Genomic DNA, 25,872 nt, shown 5'->3' with positions numbered 1-25,872 from the left:
TAAAACTGTTTCATAGCTAGATAATGTAGAATATTCCTTAGGCTATCTTCTTGCAAAGGAGTTCTGTTGGGCTAAATGAACAAGAGAAAGTAGGTAATAATATAATGTTAGAACTATTTTTATAAAATAATTCAATTTATATTTTGTGATAAGTTCAATAACGTCTTAGAAAACCATGGATGTCAGAGTGCCAGTTTAGGCCCAATCCCAGCAGTCGGACATCCCCCAAGGAGTCCCAGATTGGAGAGGGTGTAGGATGGGCTGAGGGTAGCCCTTCCCCCCATGCACAAATTTTGTGCACTAGGCCTCTAGTATATATATATATATATATATATATATATATATATATATATATATATATATATATAAATATATATATGATTCTTTAATTGAAGCACTCATGATTATATTTTGTGTATTCTTTTTAAAATATATATATTTTACTGATTTCAGAGAGGAAGGGTGAGGGAGATAGAAATATCAATGATGAGAGAGAATCATTGATTGGCTGCCCCCAGGATGCCCCTACTGGGGATTGAGCCCACAACCTGGTCATATGCCCTTGACAGGAATCAAACCCAGGACCCTTCTGTCTTCAGGCCAACACTCTATCCACTGAGCCAAACAAGCTAGGGCTGTGTATTCTTCTTAATTTTTTTTTTTTTAGTTTTTAATTACAGTTGACATATAATACATTATATATTCATTTAATAATACTGTACTTTATTAATAAAATGCTTTATAGCATATATACCTTGTGGGATTTTTTTCCTCATAAATGTCTGAATTTTTAGTAATTTCAGCATTTTATTCCCCCAAATACAGTAATAGACTGCTTTTGACTCAAAGGTGTATTACCAAAATTCAGCAATCTAGTCTGGAAAATGAAAGTGAAGAATTCTGCTGCTAGTGAAAATAAATACAAAGGTAGAGAGGCATGTTGAGAATATAAGCTATTTAGCATCCTTTCTTTCAACTCTTAAGTACTGAAAAAAATATCTATATATCATTGCCAGCAAGCCATCCATTTAGATATGGAAATTAGAATAGGATGGGAAAATATAATGTTAGAAGTTATCCACTAGGAAACAAAATGGATAGGTGATACATCTACCCACTCTCATGGTGAGGACCCTGCATTACATTTATTGTCCTAAAACTTACTGTGCTGGAATATTCACAGGAAACATTACAGTTTCTCACAGTGACTTCTTAATGAAAATGATTGAGGTTTAACTACCAGGTATGTGATTTTGGAACAACACGTGAGATCATTTAACCTTGTTTTCAAAGCTTTTTTTTTCAATACTGTTCTATAAAATTTGGTATAAAAGATTCCTATGATGAGAATGCTTGGAAATATTGAACATGTTATAAGTTCACGATGTATATATGTTTTATACTAAAGTCATAAAATTCGTAGAGCAAACAAAAACTGAAAAACCAAACCAAAAATACTGCTAATTAGATTAATATATATTAATATATATATGCATATATATGTATTAAATATTATATATATGAACCCATTTTTCACTGAACATCTGCTAATATTTTGTGGCAACTGGCTGATACTGAACACAGTCTTATAAAGTCTGGTATAAGGAATTAAAAACCTGCAAATTAAAGGGAAAATAATTTCAGGTGAGAAGGGATGCTTGTGGTACCAGCCTTCATTAGTGTGTATTTCTATCCAGGCAATTATATTTATTTTATCCCTTTTACCCTTTCATATTTCCTTTTCAGTGGAATCTGTACTAGGGATAAAGAAAAAAAAATGTCATTTACTATCCTAGAGGAAGTTACAGTGGAGCCTGGTAAAGGTGTGATGATAATAAGAAGACGTATTAGCTTAGGTTATCTTGGTAACAAATAAAAAATACTAAATCAAAGTTAATATTTGAAACGCAAGGGCAGATATACCACCAGGCTCAGAAAAGCTCTAGAAAGCAGCTGTATCATGTCCAATAATGCAGTCACTGAAGTGGTTTTCAAGAAAAGGTATCTTCCAGAGCAAACATTCAAAAATTTACTCTGGAGTTTGAAAATGAACTCTGCTGCAGAATATCTATACACTTATGATACAAATGAAAGAAAATATACATAAGTAAATGCTTTGTAACTGGAATGTGCATGCCAGTCACTGGTGATTGGAAGTCACACCCCTCTCTATGGGAAAACCAGTATAAGGCTCATTTCCATAATCACTATTTCCCAGTCCCAAGGAATAACTCCTCCCTTCCTCCAGGGTTCCAAGGAATACCTCCTCCCTACCTCCATTCAGAGTCCCAAGGAATCCCTCCTCCCTCCCTTCATCCATGTTACCACTGATCATTTTCCCTCCCTAAATCCAGGGTTTCATAGAATACCTAGTCCCTCCTTCCATCCAGGGTCCCAAAGAATATATTTTCCCTTTCTCCATTAATGTCTCCAGGATTACCTCCTCCTTCCCTAAATACAGGGTCCCAAGGAATACCTCCTCCCTCTCTCAATCCAGGATTCCATGGAATACCTCCTTCCTTTCCCCATCAGGGTCACAAAGAATTCCTCCTCCCTCCACCCATGAAGGGTTCCATGGAATACCTGCCTGCCTGCATCCAGGGCCCCAAAGAATAACTCCTCCCTCTCTCCATTCAGGGTCCCACAGAATACCTCCTCTCTCACACCATCCAGGGTCCCTTGGAATATCTTTTCCCTTTCTCCATTAATGGGTCCCAAGGATTACCTCCTCACTCCCTAAACCAAGGGTTCCATGGAATACCTCCTTCCTCGCTGAATCTAAGGTTCCATGGAATACCTCCTCTCTCCATCGATTCAAGGTCCCAAGAAATACCACCTACCTCCCTCGATACAGGGACCCAAGGATTAATTCGTCCCTCCCTCCATCAGGGTCCCACAAAATAATTCCTCATACCATCAAGGGTTCCATGGAATTCCTTTTCCCTCCATGAATCCAGGGTATAATGGAATACCTCCTCCCTCCATCCATCCAGGGTCCCTTGGAATGCCTCTTCCCTACCATTATCAAGGATTCCAAGGAATACCTTCTCCCTCCATCTATCCAGAAATCCAAGGAATACTTCCTCCCTCTCTCCATCAGGGACCAAGAGAATACCTTCTCCCTCCATCCAGAGTTCCATGGAATACCTCCTCCCTCCATCCCTTCAGGGTCCCAAGGAATACTATCTCCTTCATGGGGTCCAGTTTCCCAAGGAATAACTCTTCCTTCCCTCCATCACTATCCCAGGGAATTCCTCCTCCTTCCATCCAGGGTCCCATGGATTACCATCTCTCTCCATTCAGGCTTCCATAGAATACCTCCCTCCCTCCATCCAGAGTCCTATGGAATCCCTTCTCCCTCCCTCCATCCAGGATCCCAAGGAATACCTCCTCCCTCCCTTCATCCACAGTCCCAAAGAATGACTCTACCCTCTGTTCATCAGGGTCCCACAGAATATATAAAACTTCCATCCGGAGTTCCAGGTTATACCTCCTCCCTCCATCAATCCATGGTTCTATAGCATCCCTCCCACCCTCCATTCAGGGTCCTTTGGAATTCCTCCTGCCTCCATCCATTCAGGGTTCCAAGGAATACCTCCTTCCTCCCTCCATCCAGGGTTCCATGGAATACCCATTCAGGGTCCCACAGAATACCACTTCCCTCCCTCCACACATCGTTCCATGGAATACCTCATTCCTCCCTCCATTCAGGTTCCCAAGGAATATTTCCTCCCTCCCTCAATCAGGGACCAAGAGAATACCTTCTCCCTGCATCCAGGGTTCCATGGAATACCTCTTCCCTCCCTCCATCCAAGGTTCCATGAATACCTCCTCTCTCCATCTGTTCAGGATCCCATGGAATACCTCTTCCCCCCACCCAGGCTTCCATGGAATACCTCCTGCCTCCATCAATCCATGGTTCCATAGCATCCTTCTAGCCCTCCATTCAGGGTCCTATAGAATCCTTCCTGCCTCCATCCATTCAGGGTTCCAAGGAATATCTCCATTCTCCCTCCATCCAGGGTTCCATGGAATACCCATTCAGGGTTCCACAGAATGCCACTTCCCTCCCTCAAACCACGGTTCCATGGAATATCTCATTCCTCCCTCCATTCAGGTTCTCAAGGAATACCTCCTTCCCTCCCTCCATCCATGGTATGAGGGATCTGTCACCCTCTTTCCATCTAGGGTTCCATGGAATAGCTCTTCACTCCTTCCATCCATGTTCCCATGGAATACTTTTCCCTTTCTCCATTAATGGATCTGAAGGATTCATTTCTCCTTCCTTAAATCCAGCGTTCCATGGAATACATCCTTCCTCCCTACATCCAGGGTTCCATTCTATACCTCCTCCTTCCCTCCATTCAGGGTTCCATGGAATACCTCCTTCCTCTAATCAGGGTCCCATGAAATACCTCCTTTCTCCCTACATCCAGGGCCCCATAGAATATTTCCTCCCTCCACCCAGGAACCCAATGAATAATTACTCTCTCCATTCAGGGTCTCAGAGAATAACTCCTCCCTCCATCCAGGGCCCCAAGGAATCCCTCCTCCTCCACCCAGGGTCCTATGGAATCCCTCCTCCCTCCTTCCATCCAGGGTCCCATGAAAAACCTCCTCCTTCCGTCCATCCAGAGTTCCATGGAATACATCCCTCCATCAGGGTCCTAAGGAATCCCTCCTCTCTACTTCCATCCAGGGTCCCACAGAATACCTTCTCTCTGCATCCAGAGTTCCACTGAATACCTCCCTCCATCAGAGTCCTATGGAATCCCTCCTCCCTCCTCATCCAGGGTCTTATGGAATCCCTCCTCCCTCTTCTTTTCAGGGCCCCGAGGAATACCTCTTCCTCCATCAAGGTCCTATGGAATCCCTCCTCTCTCCCAACATCCAGGGTCCCACGGAATACCTCCATCTCCATCCTGGGTCCTATGGAATACCTCCTCCCTCCATCCAGGGTTTTATAGAATCCCTCCTTCCTCCATCCAGGGTCCCACGGAATACCCACTCCCTCAATCCAGCATCCCATGGAATCCCTCCTCCCTCATTCCATCCAGGGTCCCACGGAATACCTCCTCCTCCATCAGGGTCCTATGGAATCCCTCCTCCCTCCTTCCATCCAGGGCGCCGAGCAAACTTAAAATGTCTAAAGGACTTCAACACAACATGGGAAACCATAAACACCTTAGAAGAAGCCATAGTCACATAAATAACAGACATTTGTTGCAGCAATATCATTACTGACACAACTCCTAGACGCAGTGATGGCGAACCTTTTGAGCTCAGCGTGTCAGCATTTTGAAAAACCCTAACTTAACTCTGGTGCTGTGTCACATATAGAAATTTTTTGATATGTGCAGCCATAGTAAAACAAAGACTTATATTTTTGATATTTATTTTAAATATTTAAATGCCATTTAACAAAGAAAAATCAACCAAAAAAATGAGTTTGCTTGTCACCTCTGACAAGCGTGTCATAGGTTCGCCATCACTGTCCTAGAGCAAGCAGGCTAAGGAGAAAATAAACAAATGGGACTACATCAAAATAAAAAACTTCTGCACACCAAGAGAAACCCTCAACAAAACAACAAACAAGCCCACTGCATGGGAGAATATATTTGGCAATGTTATCTTCGATAAGGGCTTAATCTCCAATATTTATGAGTAACTCATAAAACTTAACAAAACGAAGATAAACAATCCAATCAAAAAATGGACAAAGGATCTAAATAGACAATTTTCAAAGGCAGACAAACAGAAGACCAGGAGACATATGAATACATGCTCAAAATCACTAATCGTCTGAGAGATGCAAATCAACACAACAATGAGGTACCACCTCACACCTGTCAGACTGGATATTATAGACAAACAACACGTGCTGGAGAGGATGCAGAGAAAAAGGAACCCTGCTTCACTGCTGGTGAGAATGCAGATTGGTGCAGCCACTGTGGAAGACAATATAGTTTCCTCAAAAAATTAAAAAATGGAACTCCTACTGGATCCAGTAATCCCACTTCTAGGACTATATCCCAAGAAACAAGAAACACAATAAGAAAGGATATGTATACACCTATGTTCATAACAGCACAATTTACAATAGCTAAGGTTTGGAAACAGCCTAAGTGCCCATCAGAAAATGAGTGAATTAGAAAACTGTAGTCCATCTACACAATAGAATCCTACGCCACTATAAAAAAGACGGAATTCTTACCATTTGCAACAGCATGGATGGAATTAGAGAGCATTATGCTAAGTGAAATAAATCAGTCAGAGAAAGATAAATATCACATGATGTCACTCATTTTTGGAATATAATGAACAACATGAACTGATGAACAAAGCTAGAAATAGAAGCCTCAAACCGACTGTCCAACCTATGAGGGAAGGCAGGGGTTGAGGGGATAAGAGATCAACCAAAGGACTTGTATGCATGCATACGAGCATAACCAATAGACAGCAACTGGAAGGGAAGGTGAGGGCATGTACAGGTGGGTGGGTGTGGGTGGGGCGAGGACAAGGTGGAAAAAGGAGGCATATGAAATACTTTAATCAATAAAGAATTTAAATTAAATAAAATCAAATTACCTTTACAAAAAAGTAAATGAAGAATGGCATAGCAGCCATAAAGAACAGAATAAAAGGTTTCAAGAGTAGACTAGAAGAAGCTGAGGACCAAATCAGAGTGTTAGAAGTGAAAGTATAAATAGATGCCCAATCTGAGCAGCAACTGGAAAAAATAATTTAAAAACAGGAGGAAAGTCTATGGGAGCTTTGGGACAATTGGAAACAATACAACATGTGCATAATAGCTGTGGAAGAAGAAGAGTGGCTGAGCAAGGAATAGACACATTTTTAAAGAAATAATGACAGGAAACTTTCCAGAGTTGGAGAAGAAAAGTCACACAAAGCCAAGAAGCACAGAGAGTCCCAAGCAAGATGAACCCAAAAAGACCCAAACCAAGACAGGTCGTAATTAAACTGGCAAATGTAAAAGACAAAGAATCTTAAAGGCTGCAAGAGAGAGACAAAGTCACGTAAAAGGTATCTCCCATTAGACTATCAACTGATTTCTCAACAGAAACATGCCAGGCCAGAAGGGAATAGAATGAGGTATGTAAAGTGATGCAAAGCAAGGGACTGATTTGAATAATGCTCTAACCAGCAAGGCTATCATTCAACATTAAAGGTGAAATTTGGAGATTCACAGACAAAAAAACAAACAAAACAAAACAGACAAACAAAAACCCAAACAAACAAACAAACAAACAAAAACAACTAAGGGGATTTATTACAACCAAGACAACAATACAAGACATGCTAAAAGGGCTGTTGTAGAGAAGAAATAGAAAGGAAGGAAGAGAAAGAAAACAGGCTCAAAGAATAAAGATAGCAACAAATAAAGACCTAGCAATAATAACCATAAATGAAAGTGGATTAAATGCCCCAAAGTAAAAAACATAGGGTAGCTGAATGGATAAGAAATCATGACTCATATATATGTATACTATCTAAAACAGACCCAATTCAGAACAACGAAGTCACACAGACTGAACATGAAGAAATGGAAAAAAAAATTCTTCAGGCAAATTGAAATGAAAAAAAAAAACACAAAACAAAAACAAAATAAGCTGTAGTAGAAATACTTATATCTGAGAAAAATACACCTCAAAACGAAGGTCATAACAAGAGGTAATGAAAGCCACTTCATAATACTAAGGGGAAGACTACTTTCAGGGAGCATTTCTATAGTCCATAATACTAAGGGGATTGATACAACAAAAGGTTTTAACTCTGGTAAACATATGAGTACCCAATACAGGGGCATCCAAATACATTAAAAAAAAAAGCTTCTGGAAGATATCAAGGGAGAGATCAACAGCAGCACAATCACAGTAGGAGACTTTAATACACTCTTGACATCAATGGAAAAATTAATCAGAAAACCTGAATAGATAATAACTATGATGAATTCAAAGAAGTCATAAAAACAATTCCCAGCAAACAAACTCTCTGGACGAGATGGCTTCACAGAGAAGTTTTACCAAACTTGAAAGAATTAACACCTATCCTCCTCAAACTATTCTAAAAAAAAGTCAGGACAAAGAGAAACACTTCTAAGCTATTTCTTTGAGGCTAGCATTACCCTATTCCAAAAACCAGATAAAGACAGTAGAAAGAAAGAGAATTACAGGACAATATCCCTGATGAACATAGTGGCTAAAATCCTCAACAAAATTCTAGAAACTCGGATCCAGATATACATTAGAAATATCATACACCATAACCAATTGGTATTTATTCCAGGGATGCAAGGCCAGTGCAATATCCACAAATCAATAAATGTGATACATCACATAAACAAGCTGAAAGATAAAAACCACATGATCATATGAATAGATGAAGAGAAAGCATTTGACAAAATCCAATGGAACAAAATTCCCTTTTTTGATAAAAACTCTCAACAAAGTGGGAGTAGAGGGATCATACCTCAACATAATTAAAGCCTGCTATGACAAACCTACAGGCAGCATCATACTCAGTGGACAAAACTTAAATCATTTCAAATAGGGACAAGAACAAGACAGGAATGTTCACTTTCACCACTTCTGTTCTACATAGTGCTAGAAGTACTAGCTGTTGCAATCAGACAACAAGAAGAAATGAAAGGCATTCAAATTGGAAAGAAGGAAGTAAAACTGTCACTATTCCCTGATAACATGATACTATACAAAGAAAACCCTAAAGACTCCATCAGAAAACTACTAGATTTAACAAATGAATTTGGCAAAGTAGCAGGATATAAAATTAACCAGAAATCTATGGCATTTTTATACACCAGTATTGGACTCTCAGAAAGGGAAACCAAACAAACAACCACATTCACCATTGCAAAAAAAAAAAAATTAGATACTTAAGAATAAACTTAACCAAGCAGTAGAAAACCTGTACTAGAAAAACTACAAGACATTGAAAATGGAGATAGAGGAAGATACGAACAAGTGGAAGAATATAACGTGTTCATGGATTGGTAGAATCAATATCATCACAATGTCCATAGTACCCAGGCAGTCTACAGATTCAAAGCAATACCCATTAAAATACCAACAACAGACATATACACCAATGGAACAGAAAAGAGAACCCAGAAATCGACACAAGTCATTATGTTCAATATATGACAAGGGAGGCAAGAGCAAACAATGGAGTCAAGATAGTCTATTAAATAAATGGTGTTGGGAAAATTGGACAGAAACATGCAAAAAATGAACCTAGAACACCAAGTTACACCATGCACAAAAATAAACTCAGGATGTATGAAGGACTTAAATGTAAGATGGAAACCCTAAAAATCCTAGAAGAATCCACAGGCAGCAAAATCTCAGACATTTCTTGTAGCAATATGTTTATGGATACTTCTCCTAGGACAATGGAAATTAAGGAGAAAATAAATGGGACTGCATCCCAATGAAAAGCTTCTGCAAGCAAATGAAACCACCAATAAAATAAAAATAGTGCCCACTCCATGGGAAAACATATTTGCCAACAATACATCTGGCAAGGAGTTAACCTCCAAAATCTACAGGGAACTCATACATGTTAATAAAGGAAGATAAACAGTCCAATAAAAAATGGGCCAAGTATCTAGACACTTCTCCAAAATGGACATACAGAAGGCCAAATGGCATATGAAAAAGTGCTCAAAGTCACTGATTCTTCAAGAGGTGCAAATTAAAAGGACAGTGAGGTGCCACCTCACACCTGTTAGAATGGCATTCATCAATAAATCAACAAATGACAAGTGTTGTTGAAGATATGGAAAAAAGGGAACCCTGGTGCACTGCTGGTGGGAATGCAGACTGGTGCAGCCACTGTGGAAAAACAGTTTGGAGTTTCATCAAAAAATTAAACATGGTACTACCATTTGACCCAGTGATTCCACTTCCAGGACTATATCCCAAGAAATCAGAAACACCAATCAGAAAGAATATATGCACCGCTATGTTCATAGCAGCACAATTTACAATAGCTAAGATTTGGAAACAGCCTAAGTGCCCATCAGCAGATGAATGGATTAAAAAATGGTGGTACAACTATTCAATGGAATACTATGTAGCTGAAAAAAGAAAGAACTCTGACCATTTTCAACAGCATGGGTGGACCTAGACCACAACATGCTAAGTGAAATAAGCCAGTGGGAGAAAGATCAATATCATATGAACTCACTCATATGTGAAATATAACTAAGACCATAAAGTGATGAAAAAATAGACCTAGAGACATAGAGACATGGATCACACTGGCAACCGTCAGAGGGAAAGCAGGAGAGGGTAGTGGGGGGAAGAATTCAACCAACAAAGTCATGTGAGTATATGCATAACCCATGGACACAGACAATGGGGTGGTGAAGGTTTGAGGGGTAAAGTGCTGGGAGAGGGAAGCAGGGGTAAAAAAATAATCGACATGTATAATACTTTCAGCATTAAAAAGAAAAGAAAAAAGCCAGCTCTAACAGGTTTGGCTCAGTGGTATGAGCATTGACCTGCAGGTTGAAGGGTCCCAAGTTTGATTCTGGTCAAGGGCACATGCCCAGGTTTTGGGCTCAATCCCTAGTAGGGGGTGTGCAGGAGGCACATGATCTATGATTCTCATCATTGATGTTTTCATCTCACTCCATCTCCTTTCCTCTCTGAAATGAATAAAAACACATTTTTGAAAAAACCAAAGGTGCCTTTGCAAATTCAGGTACCTGTGACCCCAGAACTGAACTTTCACAACATTGCCTTAGTGCACAATATCCGCAGGGCACTTACAATCTGGCTTTCTTCCCATCAGGACAAATGTAAACTAAGTTCTCATACTGAGGCTGAAGATGTGAGATGGGAAGTGAGTGGGGAGGTTAAATGGAGGCCAGCATGCAGTGTGGGGTGGCAAATGACCAGCTAATGATGCAATGACCAGCTAATAGTTTGGATTTAGAGTGGGTTTCATTGGTCTCTGCACCCACCCTTCCCCAAACACACACACTAACAGCCAACTCCTGATTGGACTGTCTCATGAGGAATTGGTCAAGGGGCTCAAGTGTTTGTGAGAAAATGGTTGATTTCTAAGAAATCCTTACTCCAAATAGCTGCAGGGTGCGGTAAACAGGAAGAAAGGAGAAGAAAGGGGCTTAAAAAAAGGAAATAGTAAGAGGGGGAAGACTATAAAAGAAGAGCCCATCTGCACAGAGATCTCAGCTACTCCACTGGCCACCTCTTCAGTGCCCCCCACAGCCCAGGATGAAATTGATTCTGCAGTGAAGAGGCTGTTATTGCTATAAATGAGCTACAATGTGGCCACGGGGGAGAACTACAAGGCCACTGCCTTCCACAGAACCTTGTACCTGGGTTAGTGGCCCAGGTGCCATGGAAACTGAAGTGCATTTTGTGGACCCCTGAACTGTACAGAGGAACAGTGCAAAAGGCAGTGACTGTGACAAGCTCACTGTTCTGTTTGGAAGCAGTGACATTGACCAAGAGCTGATAAACAGAATAGAGAGATCCAGGGGCCAGAGACCGCACCACTTCCTGCACAGATGCACACTCTTCTCACACAGAGACATGAACCAAGTCCTCGATGCCTATGAAAACAAGAAGCTGTTTCGCCTGTATGTGGGCAGGGGCCCTTCTTCCGAAGCCATGCATGTAGGCCACCACATCCCATTCATTTTCACAAAGTGGCTGCAGGACATGTTGAATGTGCTCTTGCTCATCCAAATGGCAGATGACTAGAAGTACCTGTGGAAGACCTTACCCTGGACCAGGCCTATGGCTACACCATGGAAAACGCCAAGGACATCATCACCTGTGGCTTTTACATCAACAAACCCATCCTATCTGACCTCGACTACTACAAGACTTCTACAAGAACATGGTGAAGATGAGAATCACGTGACCTTCAACCAAGTAAAAGGAATTTTTTGCATCGCCAACAGTGACTGCAAGGGGAAGATCAGTTTTCCTGCCATCCAGGCCGCTCCCTCCTTCAGCAACTCATTCCCACAGATCTTTGGGGGCAAGATGGACGTTCAGGGCCTCATCCCTTGTGCCTTCAACCAGGATCCTTACTTCAGGATGACAAGAGATTTCACTCCCAGGATCTTCTATCCTAAACCATCCTGCTACATTCGACCTTCTTCCCCTCACTGCAGGGGACTCAGACCCACAGGAGTGCCAGCGACCCCAACTCCCCCATCCTCCTCACAGATTCAGCCAAGCAGATCAAGACCAAGGTCAACAAGCATGCATTTTCTGGAGGGAGCGACACCATCGAGGAGCACAGGCAGTTTTAGGGAAACTGCCAGGTGGACATGTCCTTCATGTCCATGACCTTCTTCCTCGAGGATGAGGACCAGCTGGAGCGGATCAGGAAGGATTACAGCAGTGGAGCCATGCTGACCTGGGAGCTCAAGAAGGACCTCGTGGAGGTCCTGCAGCCCCTCCTTGCGGAGCACCAGGCCAGGTGCAAGGAGGCCAGGGAGGAGATAGTCAAAGTGTTCTTGATCCCGCCCCACCCAGAGCTGTCCTATGACTTTCAGTAGCGCCCATTTTATATCTGCACAGAAAGAACCATAATTTACCCAGAGGCTCTGTCACATGGCTTCCCATTCCTGGTGTCTGTAACTCTGTGTGTCTGACAGTACTGTTTCTCCCTGTGTCATCCTTTCCAAAGAAACCCTGTGAGCTGCCTGCTCTGCCCCTAGGAGGACTTCCATTGGAAATCATCCCTCCCCACATAGACCCTTAAAGTCTGATGGTTAGAGAGCCTGTAGTCTAGGTGTACATTTCAGGAAGTTTAATGAGCAAAGGCCTATTTCAGCTCATCCCCCCAAAATCAAGTTGAAATGCTAGCTGTGCTTTTGACTGAGAGATCTCCCAGCTTGAAAGCTGCTTTTCACACTGAGTATTGGCCCCAGGTCTCCGCTTTTATTAAGCTGAGTCCGTGGGAAACTTTCCAGGTCACTTCCTGAAATCCAGACCTCATGTGTTCCCCTGGAACCTCTGCCCTTCCCTGAGCCTCCCCATGCTGCTTCCAGGGACTGGCCCTGAGCACAGGCGCTGTGCCCCCACCCTGTGTCAGCTGAGGGGAATGGGTGTCCTTTGTAGAAAGCTTTGTCCTGACACTTGATTGGCTCAGAGGCCTGCAAGGAGCAGTTCCCTGCTGGTGTCCTGGGCTGTAGAGAGGAAGCAGCAGCCCCAGGCACCAAGGGAGACATTCAGTCTTGTGCCCTGTGTAGTCTGGGAAAGTAAAAAATATTCCAGGAAAGCCTCCATGGAGGTTTAGTGTCCACTCCCGAGCACTATACCCTAAATAAACTTCATTTGGTCCCACGGGGGGTGAGTGTGGGGGTGGAATAAGTATATGACATCCAAAGCATGTTTCTTGGCCAACCCACCTTTGTGAACATCCCATTGAATTAATTAGCCATTTCAGTGGGAAAAAAGTCTGTCTTTATCATGTTTAGGCTGCCCTACCTCACATTTAACACCCATAGTTTTGGAGTCATGGGGAATCTCTGCATGACAAGTCATCATGTGATGAGACATGACAAGAAGCAGGGACTATAAGATATGATGATGTGCCTCAGGAATTTCTGACCCTAAGAATATTGAAATTAATAGGTAGATTTGAAAAGGGTTCAAAAAGGTATGACTAAATAGTTATTTATTAAAAAATATTTTACTTGATTCTATTGCACAGATGAGCATGTATTATCTTCTATTCAGCTAAAGAATGGCATCATTGATTTAATATATGTCTGAATATATTTTTCTTCTAGATCAGGGGGACAGTAAATTTTACTGTAAAAATTAAGATAGGAAATATTTTAGGCTTGCAGGCCATATAATCTCTGTGATAAATTCTAATGTTTTAGTGAAAAGGTAGCCATAGTCAATTCTCAAAGAATACATAAAGTTACTTTGGCTACGGGTTACAAGTTGTGCTTATCAAAATAATTGTCATAGTGCATTATAAATTGAATATTATTGGAGCGATACAGTTCTTTCATTCTGCACAATTATTTTGAGATTCATCCCATGCAGTAGCTGGCATAATTTTTTATAAATATACTAGAGGCTTGGTGCAAGAAATTCGTTCACAGGTACAGTCCCTAGGCCTGGCCTGTGATCAGGGCCATCTTCCTCGGCTGCCCGCAGCCAGCCCCATCCCACGCTGCCACCCACCCTCAGTTCCCCTTTCACAATTGGGAGATGGGAGCCTGCAGGCGGGGGAAAGGAACTGAGAGGTGGTCAGTGCGCCTCATAGTGAATGGCTGAGCAATCATTTTGGTTGTTCCACCATTAGGGTCAATTTGCACATTACCCTTTTATTGTGAAGGATAGAGGCCCGGTACACAGGTGGGCTGGCCAACCTGCCCTGATGGGGGCCCCAATTGGGGTGGGGCGTCCCCACAGGGAGGCGGGGCTGGCTGGGGTGAGGGGGCCATGGGTGGTTTTCAGGCTGGCCACACCCTCGACCAGGGTGGGATCCCCTCTGAGGGCGGGGTTGGCCAGGGCAAGGGGCGGCAGTAGTATTGGTCTCTGGTTGTTCTGGTTGTTCTGACATTTTGGTCTCTGGAATTTTATTATATAGGATTTTTACTGATTTTCAGAGAGGGAGAGGAAGAGAGAGAAACATCAATGTTGAGAGAGAATCATTAATCAGCTGCATCCTGCATGCACCCGCACTTAGTATCGAGCCTGCACCCCAGGCATATGCCCTGATCTGGAATCAAACCATGACCTCCTGGTTCACAGGTCAATACTCAACCACAGAGCCACATTGGCTGGGCAACAAGATCCTTTTTAAGTAATTCTTTCATTTATAGTTACTTTTAATAAATAATTGAAATAAAAATATAATACTCCTAATTCAATAAAAACCAAGAGGAGTATATGTAAATATTGACTTCATAGTTGGTAAAATACATAACACATTGATGAACCCAAGCAGAAGGTCATTTAGATTTTTATTAGCACTAGGTGTTAAATGTACAGATGTTGTGGAATCAAATTGTCCATACACAAGGAGGCACTCATGGTGAATTCTGACTCATGTTAAAATGAGAGAGACACACTAGCCAAGTGAGTAGTAAAGAGAAAATTGTCTAATCCTCTTTGCCCCCTGAATCCTCCTCTTTGGGTTTGGAGAGGAGTTTCATTACTTGGTGTATAGGAATCTTCACAGACTCATAGTTCCATCCCTTCCTCTTAAACATCTCAATCACACCTGGCATCTTGTATCCCTTGCTTTCAATGAAATATTTGAAGGCAAATGGTCCATAAAGTTCATCAATAATGTCTGGTTCAAGATGCCTTCCATAGGTCCAATATTCCTTGTCAGGGACGGCTTTAGGGTCCGGCCAAGGCTGGTCATTGACCAGCTTTTGCCAGGATTTGGTTTCCAGGTACTATGCTCCATACCTTATCTTCTCCCGTTTGGGTTTATAAGGCTCTTCTGGTTTTCGGAGTTTCCTTTCCCAGTTACCTTCCTGCAGGGAGAATTTTCTCTGCTGTATGTGATCTAGCTGTGTGCAGGGCCTTATATTCAAAGGAAGCTGGCTTATTTTCTTTATTTTGACTGTATTATGGGTGAGTGGGACCTCTAAGTCAATTTCAAACTGTTTCATGAGGTCCTCTTCATCAATGCCTATGTCTCCATAATTATCATTGATCCATCTGCAGAACTCACGAACTGTTTTTCTTGCTTTTTGGAGCACAGGATCTTTGGGGATATCTGTTGTGCATGCTGCATTTGTATCTTCCTCAGGAAACAAACTGAATAAATATGACTGGAGGCTCTCCTTGGCCGTTTGCACGTGGGTTTGGTCTTCAGGTTCCAGGTTGCCCTCCTTGGGAGGTTCCAGGTTGAGCTTCCAGGCAGATTTCAGGTGGACTTCCTTGGGAGGCTCCATGTTCACTGCCTGGGGAGGCTCCAGGTTCACTGCCTGGGGAGGCTCCAGGTTCGCTGCCTGTGGAGGCTCCAGGTTCACTGCCTGGGGAGGCTCCAGGTTCGCTGCCTGGGGAGGCTCCAGGTTCGCTGCCTGGGGAGGCTCCAGGTTCGCTGCCTGTGGAGGCTCCAGGTTCGCTGCCTGGGGAGGCTCCAGGTTGCCCTCCTCAGGATGTTCTTCACACAGGTGTGTGGGGGTCTTCTTTCTTTCCTTGGTGCCCTCACAATACGCCCACGTGTCCTCCAGCTCCCTATCAGGATCGAGCACTTCCAGGACCTTGAGCAGGAGGTCTGGAGGGAGAGCTTCCTCCAGATTCGGGCTGTTCGCCAGGGAATGCTGGGTCAGGCTGGCTTCAATGTTCTCTACAAAGGCCTTCCGTGCTCGCTGGGCTCGCAAGAGCTGGGAACACAGGTCTGCTCCCGTGGGCGGCTGCCTGTGAATCTTTTTGGGCAGAGGGCGGAGAATTCTATGAGCAATCATGGGGAGAAATTCCTCCCGAGGGCCACGAGTGATCACATCTTCAGCAGATGGACAGCCCGTTCTGAAGTCATCCAGTCCCTCCTTCACAAATACCCACCGCTGGCTGTCCATGGAGGTGGGGCACTTCCAAATAATGTTTCTAGAGCTCTCTTCACTCTTAAATACAAGAGGTTACATTACTGTATGAACATCAGCATCTTCCAAGTATTCATCCTCCTCTGGCTATGGCAGTTAACATTAGGAAATATGGCTATTGAAACAGGGCCTGCTGTAGTTGTTTACCATCTCCCAAAGCAAATATTTCTGAAGCCTGATTACTGATGTAGAGTACTTATCTTTCTCCATTGTCCCATTTTTTGCTTCTTAGACAGCATTTGAAGATTGTGTCTTACAGGTAGTTGTTACCATAACTTTGATCACTTATAATAAGCACATTTAAGATAATTCTGATACCTTGTAATGTAGCAACATTTTTCAACATCATACTATTCCACTAACTTCCCCTTTTAGTTTTCAATTTTTTTAAAAAAACAAAAAAGTTATTGTTTCTGGAACTAATTTGTTCATGGATTTATTTTGTTCATTAGTTTCCACATATGAGTGACATCATGTGACACTTCACATTCTCTGAGTGGCTTATTTCATTTAGCATAATACTCTCCAGGTCAATCCATGCTGTTGCAAACATTTCTATCTTGCAAGTACTTGATCTGTCCTCTAATTGCTTCCTTCTAGAGTAGACATTTTATGTTAATTTTATAAATCTATTACCTTTCCTTTAAATTCTTAGAACAGGAATTTGAATTTTTGGTAAAATTATCTTTTATTTCCATTTTTTATCTGAGTTTCCCCCCCAAAATGACATAGTTTTGTGTGTTTATTGTGATCTTCTATTTTACCTTCCTCATACATCTGGCAAACCTTTTTCATTTATATTTATGAATAAAGGACTAACTTGATTCACCTCGGTAAGTAGCATGGATCAGATCTAGAATTGTAATGTCCATTTCACTGCTAGGGTTTTGCTCAACATGGGAGAGTGGAGTGTGTCAGTTATTCAGTTTCTTTCTCCTTTGGGGATACATGGCATAGAGCTTACAGGTAGGACAGGAACACTTTCTGATGCCAAAACAAACACAGTATTTCTCACAGTTGAACACTAGTTTTTTTTTCCTTCAGGGAAATGTGCCTATTGTTTCCCTTCTCTGCAGTTCTGTAATTGTCTTCCATTCATCCACTGTCTTGGAGTGTAGTTTGGGGAGATTAAAAGGCTCAGAATCCAAAGATCTTCACTGTGCTATGTAAGTAGGGGTGGGTGAGGGTTAGAGCTGAGCAAGTTAAAACAGATCTGCTATTCACAGAGCAGCTATTTACTCTCACAATTGACCAAGGACCATCCTCAGTGTAGCAATTTCATTTACTCTGATCTTAGAGTAAGGGGTCTCCATCTTACCACCCAGATGTTAACAAATGTTAATATTTGCATATTTTAGTAAACCAAAAACTGTAGGTTAAATACAAGAATCCTTTCTTTTAGGCCCTGCCCAATCCCATTCTATTCACCCTTTTCCCAGAGGTAAGCACAGCTGTGATTTTAAGGATATGTTTTATATGTTTAGCATGAACATTCATCTACATTCAAAGGGCCGAAGACCTTCCACCTGACTGCACCCTCATATACATTGTTTATAAGGGTAGGTTAATTTTGTGTTTTCCCAGGTGCCAAGGAATACCTCCTCCTCCATCCAGGTTCACATGGAATAACTCCTCCTCCATGCAGGGTCCCACGGAATACCTCCTACTCCATGCAGGGTCCTACGGAATCCCTCCTCCCTCCTCCATAAGGGTCCTATAGAACATCTCCTCCCTCCATCAGGGTCCTATGGAATCTCTCCTCCTTCCATCAGGGTCCTATGGAATCCCTCATCCCTCCCCCATCAGGGTCCTATGGAATCTCTCTTCCTCTATCAGGATCCTATGGAATCTGTCTTCCCTCCATCAGGATCCTATGAAATCCCTCCCTCCTCCCTCCATCCAGGGTCCCGAGCTGCACTAATTGAGGCCTGGGTGGAGACTCCTGGATACCGGTTTTAAAACTGAAATGTGAGGGATTTGCACACAGGAATCAGAGAAAGACCTTTATTTATTTAAGAACCAATGACTTTATTTGAAGAGACAGCGAACTTTGAACATCGAACTGAGGTGCCCGTTTTGCACAGGCAATGTGGCCATGGGCATCCGGGCACGGGGCAGGGAGGCCCCCATGGCTCTCAGGAAGGCAGTCCCGGTCACTGCTCCACTCCGTCGCCCAGGGTGAGCTTGTGGAACAGGTCCTCCTCCAGGCCGGACTCCGGGGCCTGCATCTGGCGCAGCTGGCTGATGTGGCCGCCCAGCTCCTGGAGGAAGGCGGCCTGTGGGTGTAGGCAGTGGCTCTCCAGGAACTCGCACAGGTGGGCGTCCTCCCGGTGGGTGGCCAGGCGGTGCAGGTGCCACAGGCCCTGGTCCACTCTCTTCGCCATGAGCAGGGCCTGCTCCAGGGCCATCAGGCTGCTGTCCCACTCGTGCTGCTGTGGCCAGGGGACGACCTGCAGCAGAACCCGGCCCCCGCGCTGGCTCTGCAGCCACATCAGCCGCTCCGCCTGCTCCCTCTTCTTGAGGGCCCGCTTCTGGAAGTACTGGGAGCCCTGCTGCCAGGCCCGGCTCTGGAAGTAGCCGGCGATGGAGGTGTACACGGAGGCCGCATAGAGCTCCAGCCCGATCTGCTGGTTGATGGCGGCCTCGCAGTCTGGATGGTAGCCCTGGCGCTCAGAGGAGGGCGGAGGAGTGGCCATGTCTGCAGGCGCAGGAGAGGTCAGAGGCCGAGTAGGAGTGGAGGAGGCTGGAAGGTCACAGGTGCAGGCAGCTGGAGTCTCAGAAGATCCTGGGTGAGGGCAGGGCACCGGAGACAGGCGGCTGGGTTCTCAGAAGGTCCTGGGTGAGGGCAGGGCACCGGAGACAGGCGGCTGGGTTCTCAGAAGGTCCCGGGTGCGGGCAGGGCACCGGAGTCAGGCGGCTGGGGTCTCAGAAGGTCCAGGGTGAGGGCAGGGCACCGAGGACAGGCGGACGCAGCGACAGGACACGCGGGAGGCTGCGGGCCTCTGGCAGTGGCGGTTGGCTCTGAGGGGACCGGAAGCAGTGACAGTTACTCAGGGCCTGGGGGAGGGGCGGGGGGCCCTCACAGGGGGGCGTGAGGGGGGCCGGAGGAGGCGGGCAGTGCTGATCTTCTCTGGATTCCATGCCCGTCTCATGCTGGGCCCCGGGCCTTCCTGGCATTTTAAAATGTGACACACGAGGACAAGTGTGACCGCTGCCAGGACATCAACCGCACTTGGTTTCTCGGAGCAACTTGCGTGACTGTGGTCCTGATGTGGGTGTTTCCTTAACCGCCTCCCAGCCCTTTTGGGGAATCCTTGTTGCCTCAGCATGAATCCCAAAGCTTCATCAGAATGACGTCAGCGTTCGCACCCACAGTTCTCACAGCCTGACCCGGGTCCTTGGCCTGGTGACGCCAGCGACCTCCACTTCCTCCTGTTCACCATCAAGGCCCCCTCTCTGCCGGCAGAGCCCGGCCTCCACAGCCTCACTGACTCTCCGCCTCCCATCTTCCCTCCTGTGAACTTGCCTTCCCCCCCTTTACTCTGTCTCCTCTCCCTCGCTCAACACAGCCCACACACCCATTCCTCCCGCCCTGTCTGCCCCCAAGGGGGACAGTTCCCGTGGTCTCAACGCTGACATCCTGGATTTGCTCACCATTTCACCTCGTTTGCCGATTTTTTTCCTCTTGCGTAAGTACAGACTTCAGTTTTCTCTGGCAAGAAACAGTAAAATTAGCTGCATTCGCAGAGAAAGCACTTGGTTATGGGGATGTATTCATCCCCTCCAACCTCATTTGTACTTTACGCTCTCAGTGGCGTTCTAGGGAATAAGCCACCTTGGCTGGGGACACCACTGATCTCAATTTGCCTTTCCTTCCTTCCTTCCTACCTTCCTTCCTTCCTTCCTTCCTTCCTTCCTTCCTTCCTTCACTCATCCAACAAATATTTATTATCTAAAATGATCTAGAATTTGGGCGTATATTAGTAACAAGGAGACATAGACTAAGGCTCTGGGATTTGTATTCTAGTGCAGAAACAGATCCAAACAAAAAGAAACATAAAACTGGCATTTTCCCCCTATTGTCCCAAGGAAATACACACAAGATATTACATATGGATATGGACATTTAAAAATAGTAAATATAGTAGAAGTCAAAGACATTAGACTGAAACACATAAGACAAACCTAGGAATTTATAACGCATTTATGCATTAATTCAACAAGCATTTATATACTGCAAATGTATGTGGGGCAGTATGATTTTGGAAATACACAGAAGAATCCAATGTAGTCTCTCTCCTCAAGGTACAAGATAGAGTAACAGAATATCATAAGTGTTCTCAGGTGGATTTAAAGTTATGAATAAAGGGCCTATTTTCAATTAAAGTTTTATTCCCAGGGTTTCGATTGATACCTTTTTTGAGGTGTCTATTTCTCTTTGGAAGCTTATGCTATTTTTAACATTTATTTATTTATTTACTTACTTATTCATTTTTAAATTTTCATCTAAAATATGTTTTTATTGACTTTAGAGAGAAACACTGATGTGAGAGAAAATACATCAATTGGTTATCTCTCATATGCTCCCCAAGCTGAGAGCAAACCTGTAACCCAGGTACGTGCCCTGACCAGGAATTGAACCCATGACCTTTCAGGGCACAGGACAACACTCCAAACAACTGAACCACACCAGCCAGGGTGGAAGCTTATGCTACTTTATAATCAGTGTTTATGAAGAAAAGAAAGGATCAAGTATTAAATGTCACAATGAAAACTTATCTAATCAGATCAGATACATTTAATTGTTGAATCTTTAAAATAATTGAATAACATGTCTATTTGATAATTTGATTGTAATGATAGAATCATACATTAGATGTAGAAAAGAACTACATGATCAGTTTCTCAATGAAGTAAAAATTTAATCTATATTTCCTACACCATTGTTTAGTTTTATTGTAATTGTAGACTTTCAAAATTCCCTTGGGAGATTTCATTGCAGATCTCACTATAAGGATCTATTTAAATAAAACAAATCTTAATTTTGTAGACTATTTATCATTATGTTCCCAGATTATTAAATAATTTATCCCTATACTTTTACTCTACCTAGTGTTTAAAAACTCAGTTTTTCAAGTGAAAGTAATAAACAAGCATTGGCTGGGACCTCAAAATTCCATGAAGGAAATATACATATGCATAAACAAAGGCATTCCTTCAAGGTTTTCTTTAATGAGAAATACAAAACTAAATATGAACACATAATGAATATAGGACTAAACATTTATTGGAATTTTTTTCCTTTATCAAGGTATTACAAATGTGTCCTTCTCTCCCCATTGTCCCCCTTCCCTCCACTCATGCCCTCACCCCCTCCCCCTGGTGTCTGTGTCCATTGGTTAGGCTTATATGCATGCATCCAAGTCCTTTGGTTGATCTCTCCCCCTTAGCTCCACCCTCCCTCCTGCCTTCCCTCTGAGGTTTGAGCATCTGATCAATGCTTCTCTGTCTCTAGACCTACGTTGGTTCATCGGTTTATGTGTATCCTTAACTAGAGGCCCGGTGCATGAAAATTCATACACTTGTTGGTGGAGGCGGGGGCGGTCCCTCAGCCAGGACTGTGCCCTCTCACAGTCTGGGAGTCCTCAGAGGATGTCCTACTGACAGCTTAGGCCCTCTTCCCCCCAGGGCCTAAGGTACACCCAGCTTTGTGCTCAATGATTGCAGCAGACATTGACTTTAATTGCATGTCTTCAAGAGTCTGTTTAAGTTCACTTTGCACCAAGAGAATATATATGGAACCTATATAAAATTAATTGTTATTGAGGTGATAATAGAATGCATATTAATACATTTGTTTTAAAATACGCATGCAGTCAATAATATTTTGTTATATATTTCCTATTGTCGCAGATACGGAGGTTGCTACAGAAGTTCTAATATTTTTTCCTACATAACAACTATGTTTAGGGAGAAAATATTTGGTGCAATTATGCTAGGTAAAATATAGATCCAAAATGTCTTGGTTGAAGCTGTAAGCTGTAGATTTTTGTTTCACTAAAATCAAGTATATGTTTTTTCATACACGTTAAGCAAAAACCGTAATCCTTTGAACATTTTTCTATGATTCCATGACTTACTCTCATATTGACCCAGGCAGTTAATAGAATAAGCTTATATTTTATGCAATCATTTTCCTTCATGTTTTGACATGAGTAATTTTCTCTCACTTTTAATTTTCTAAACTTTTCTTCTACATTCTCGATTGCTTACTTGCTGACTTCCTCATTCATAAAAATATAATTACCTCACTAGCCAATGTTAAAACTCAGTGAAAAACACAACTTATAAAATTAAGTTTTGTATAGTGTTTCCTGTGTGTTATTCACATTTCTTACCTTCCCCCTGAGCTTTTCATTCTTCAGTTTTTGTTCATACTTAAAAAACAGTGTCCTTTTGGTTTATTTCCTTGAAGGCTTTTGCCATAAAAAAAAAAATCTCTGAATATATAAGGCCAGCTAACCATATTTAGGGAGTTTCAAATTCCTAGAAAATATCTGATTATTTAATAGGTTTCTGACAAAATGGTTTTAAACCTCACTTATTTCAGGTCAATAAATGAGTTGGGCCATACTCTTTTGTTGTTGTTGTTCTTAATCCTCACCTGGGGATACCTTTCTGTAGATTTCTAGGAGAGTGGAAGGGAGAGGGAGAGAGAGAGGGAAAGAGAGAGAGACTTCAATGTGAGAGAGACACATAAATTGGTTCCTTCCCACAGGAGCCCAGACAGGGGCGGAGAATCAAACCTGCAACCCAGGTAGGTGCCCTTGACTGGGAATTGTACCTGTGACCCCTTGGTGTGCAGGCCGACTCTCCAATCATCGAGCAACACTGGCCAGGGCAATATTCTTTAGGTAGAATATTAAGATTTTGCTTTTGCATTTGTGGATGGTGCTCTCAAGTTCTGATTTCTTACACGACAAACAATTAATGAAGAAAGGTTCGTTAATCAGTCAAGTACTGTGAGCTGTATGACTTGCTTCTCTGTTAGTAATGTTATCCCTTGGTTTTGTCTAGCCAGAAAAGTGTTGATTCTTCCAAACCATTGATAGTGGTATGAATTTATACAGTATAGGTATGTATGCGTGTACACACACACACACACACACACACACACAAACACACACACACGACACAAACACACACAATAAGAAGAGAGATTGAGTGCAAAGACAAAACCTAACATTCCTTCATCCCTTGGAGGACATGGATCAAAGATAAGTTATGGAGAAACTGGTGTATTTGGTGAGTCCACAAGTAGCCCACTTGAAGGGAAGAGGCTGTTGAAACTGGAAATTGAGGGAAAGAGAATGAGTGAAAAGAATTCTTGAAAGATAATACCCTCCCTTTGGTCATTTGTGTGTATAGCCCCTGGCTTGGAGTAAAGGGGGAAGCTGTGCTGAGAGCAGCTTCTGGTGGCAGGGAATATTATTTTCTCGTACATGTAGCTATTGAGACGTAGTTCATCTTAACTCTCAAGGATTAAAACCAAGAAAGATAACTGTCAGTAAGATGTCCAAAATAATTTATAATTGCTTCTCTTTTTCACCAGGTCTCTATCAATTATCAATGCTTTTGCCCGCCCCCCACACCCCAATTCTTCACTTTGGTCCTTAATCAAATGTATTTCTCAATTATGCTGTAGAAAAATGCATATGTCCCTATGTGGCCCTTTCCCCATAATTCTTTTTTCTTTCCACATTAATAATCCCTAATTTTTAGAAAAACAATAGCATATAAATGAATCAAGGTACAGAATACCTCAAATTATAAAAATCAATTCCTGTTTCACTGTTGTTGGTTTTTGTTTTGTTTTGGTTTGTTTTGTTTTTTGATAATTGTTACCTGAGGATTTTTTTCATTGATTTTGAGTGAGAGTGAAAGGGAAGGGGAGAGACAGAGAAAGAAACATCAATGTGAGAGAGGCACCTCATGGTTGCCTCCTGCACACGCCCTGACCTGGGCCAGGATGGAGGTACATGTCCTTGACTGGAATCTGACTCGGGACCCTTCAGTCCTCAGGCCAACACTCTATCCATTGAGTGCAACTAGCTAGGGCCTTTTTCACTATTAATTGATAAATATATTGATCATATCAGTGTATTTTAGCTAATCATTTTGTCGCAGTGGTCGGCAAACTCATTAGTCAACAGAGCCAAATATCAACAGTACAACAATTGAAATTTCTTTTGAGAGCCAAATTTTTAAAACTTAAACTATATAGGTAGGTACATTGTTATTAACTTAATTAAGGTACTCCTAAGGCTTAAGAAGAGCCACACTCATGGGGCCAAAGAGCCGCATGTAGCTCTCGTGCTACAGTTTGCTGACCACAGGTCTAGAGTGATTATAGCTACAAGAAGAAACAACATTCTCAGTTTGTTCAGTTGTTACAAATGTAGGAGGAGAAGTAGAAATACAAATTAAGAAGATTCCATGCAGAATCAAGAAGCCACTTCCTTTTCTCTCACAGATATTGTTTTATAAACCACTAGAGGACCCCTGCAGTGGGGTTCCCTTGGCATGGCCTTCGGAGGTTGAGCCGAAATTGGCAGTCCAATGCCACCTGTGGCTCCTGCCTGCTGCCCCCGCTCATCTTGGCCCCACTGTGCCTGTGCTGTGCTGGCTCATGCCCAGTCAGACCCAATTGGGAGAGGCTTGCACCACCACAGCAGCACTCGCCAGCCATGATCCCTGCATCTGGCACCTGTAGGTCAGCTGAGCGGCACTCCCCCTGTGAAAGCACACTGACTACCAGGGGGCAGCTCCTGAGTTGAGCGTTCTGCCCTCTGGTGGTCAGTGTGCATCATAGCAACCAGTCGACTGGTTGTTTGGTCACTTAGGCTTTTATATATATACATGGTGGTGATTTTCCTGGCCATGCTATTAAATATATTTGTTTAGATTACATTCTAAATTGAACCACTTCATTGGAGTAAATGTATGGGACACTTGGTTTTATAAAACTGTTTCATAGCTAGATAATGTAGAATATTCCTTAGGCTATCTTCTTGCAAAGGAGTTCTGTTGGGTTAAATGAACAAGAGAAAGTAGGTAATAATATAATGTTAGAACTATTTTTATAAAATAATTCAATTTATATTTTGTGATAAGTTCAATAACGTCTTAGAAAACCATGGTGTGTGTATGTGCGTATCAAATACATCCATTTGTATGTTCAGATAAAGTTTTGATTGCTAATG

At 42.8% G+C, this 25,872-nt stretch overlaps 2 protein-coding genes and 1 pseudogene across 2 annotated transcripts; 1 reads left to right on the top strand and 2 right to left on the bottom strand.

Moving 5' to 3' along the window:
- The first annotated feature begins 10,384 nt into the window (after positions 1 to 10,384).
- On the top strand, positions 10,385 to 12,583 carry LOC132223640 (tryptophan--tRNA ligase, cytoplasmic-like; annotated as a pseudogene).
- A 2,568-nt stretch (positions 12,584 to 15,151) lies between these two features.
- Positions 15,152 to 16,585, bottom strand: LOC132223638 (putative protein FAM47D). The gene is made up of 3 exons (XM_059678714.1): positions 16,219 to 16,585; positions 15,468 to 15,963; positions 15,152 to 15,359 (listed from the first exon to the last, which is right to left on the bottom strand). The coding sequence occupies exons 1-3, from the start codon at positions 16,583 to 16,585 to the stop codon at positions 15,152 to 15,154; spliced, it is 1,071 nt and encodes a 356-aa protein (XP_059534697.1).
- A 2,177-nt stretch (positions 16,586 to 18,762) lies between these two features.
- On the bottom strand, positions 18,763 to 19,305 carry LOC132223637 (ferritin heavy chain-like). Its single transcript, XM_059678713.1, has one exon. It carries the CDS (start codon positions 19,303 to 19,305, stop codon positions 18,763 to 18,765), a length of 543 nt encoding a protein of 180 aa, XP_059534696.1.
- Positions 19,306 to 25,872: the final 6,567 nt, after the last annotated feature.

Source organism: Myotis daubentonii, chromosome X, assembly GCF_963259705.1.
Source record: "Myotis daubentonii chromosome X, mMyoDau2.1, whole genome shotgun sequence".
Lineage (NCBI taxonomy): Eukaryota > Metazoa > Chordata > Mammalia > Chiroptera > Vespertilionidae > Myotis > Myotis daubentonii.
This window is presented reverse-complemented; position numbering and strand designations above follow the sequence as displayed.

Excerpts from the sequence above, each read along its gene's own strand:
- LOC132223638 (XM_059678714.1), bottom strand. The coding sequence starts at position 16,585 with ATGGACAGCCAGCGGTGGGTATTTGTGAAGGAGGGACTGGATGACTTC. Across the intron at positions 15,964-16,218 it reads GGAGGACACGTGGGCGTATT|TGAACATGGAGCCTCCCAAG; the intron begins GTGAGGGCACCA and ends CTCCCCAGGCAG. Across the intron at positions 15,360-15,467 it reads CCCAAACGGGAGAAGATAAG|GCATCTTGAACCAGACATTA; the intron begins GTATGGAGCATA and ends GACCTATGGAAG.
- LOC132223637 (XM_059678713.1), bottom strand. The coding sequence starts at position 19,305 with ATGGCCACTCCTCCGCCCTCCTCTGAGCGCCAGGGCTACCATCCAGAC.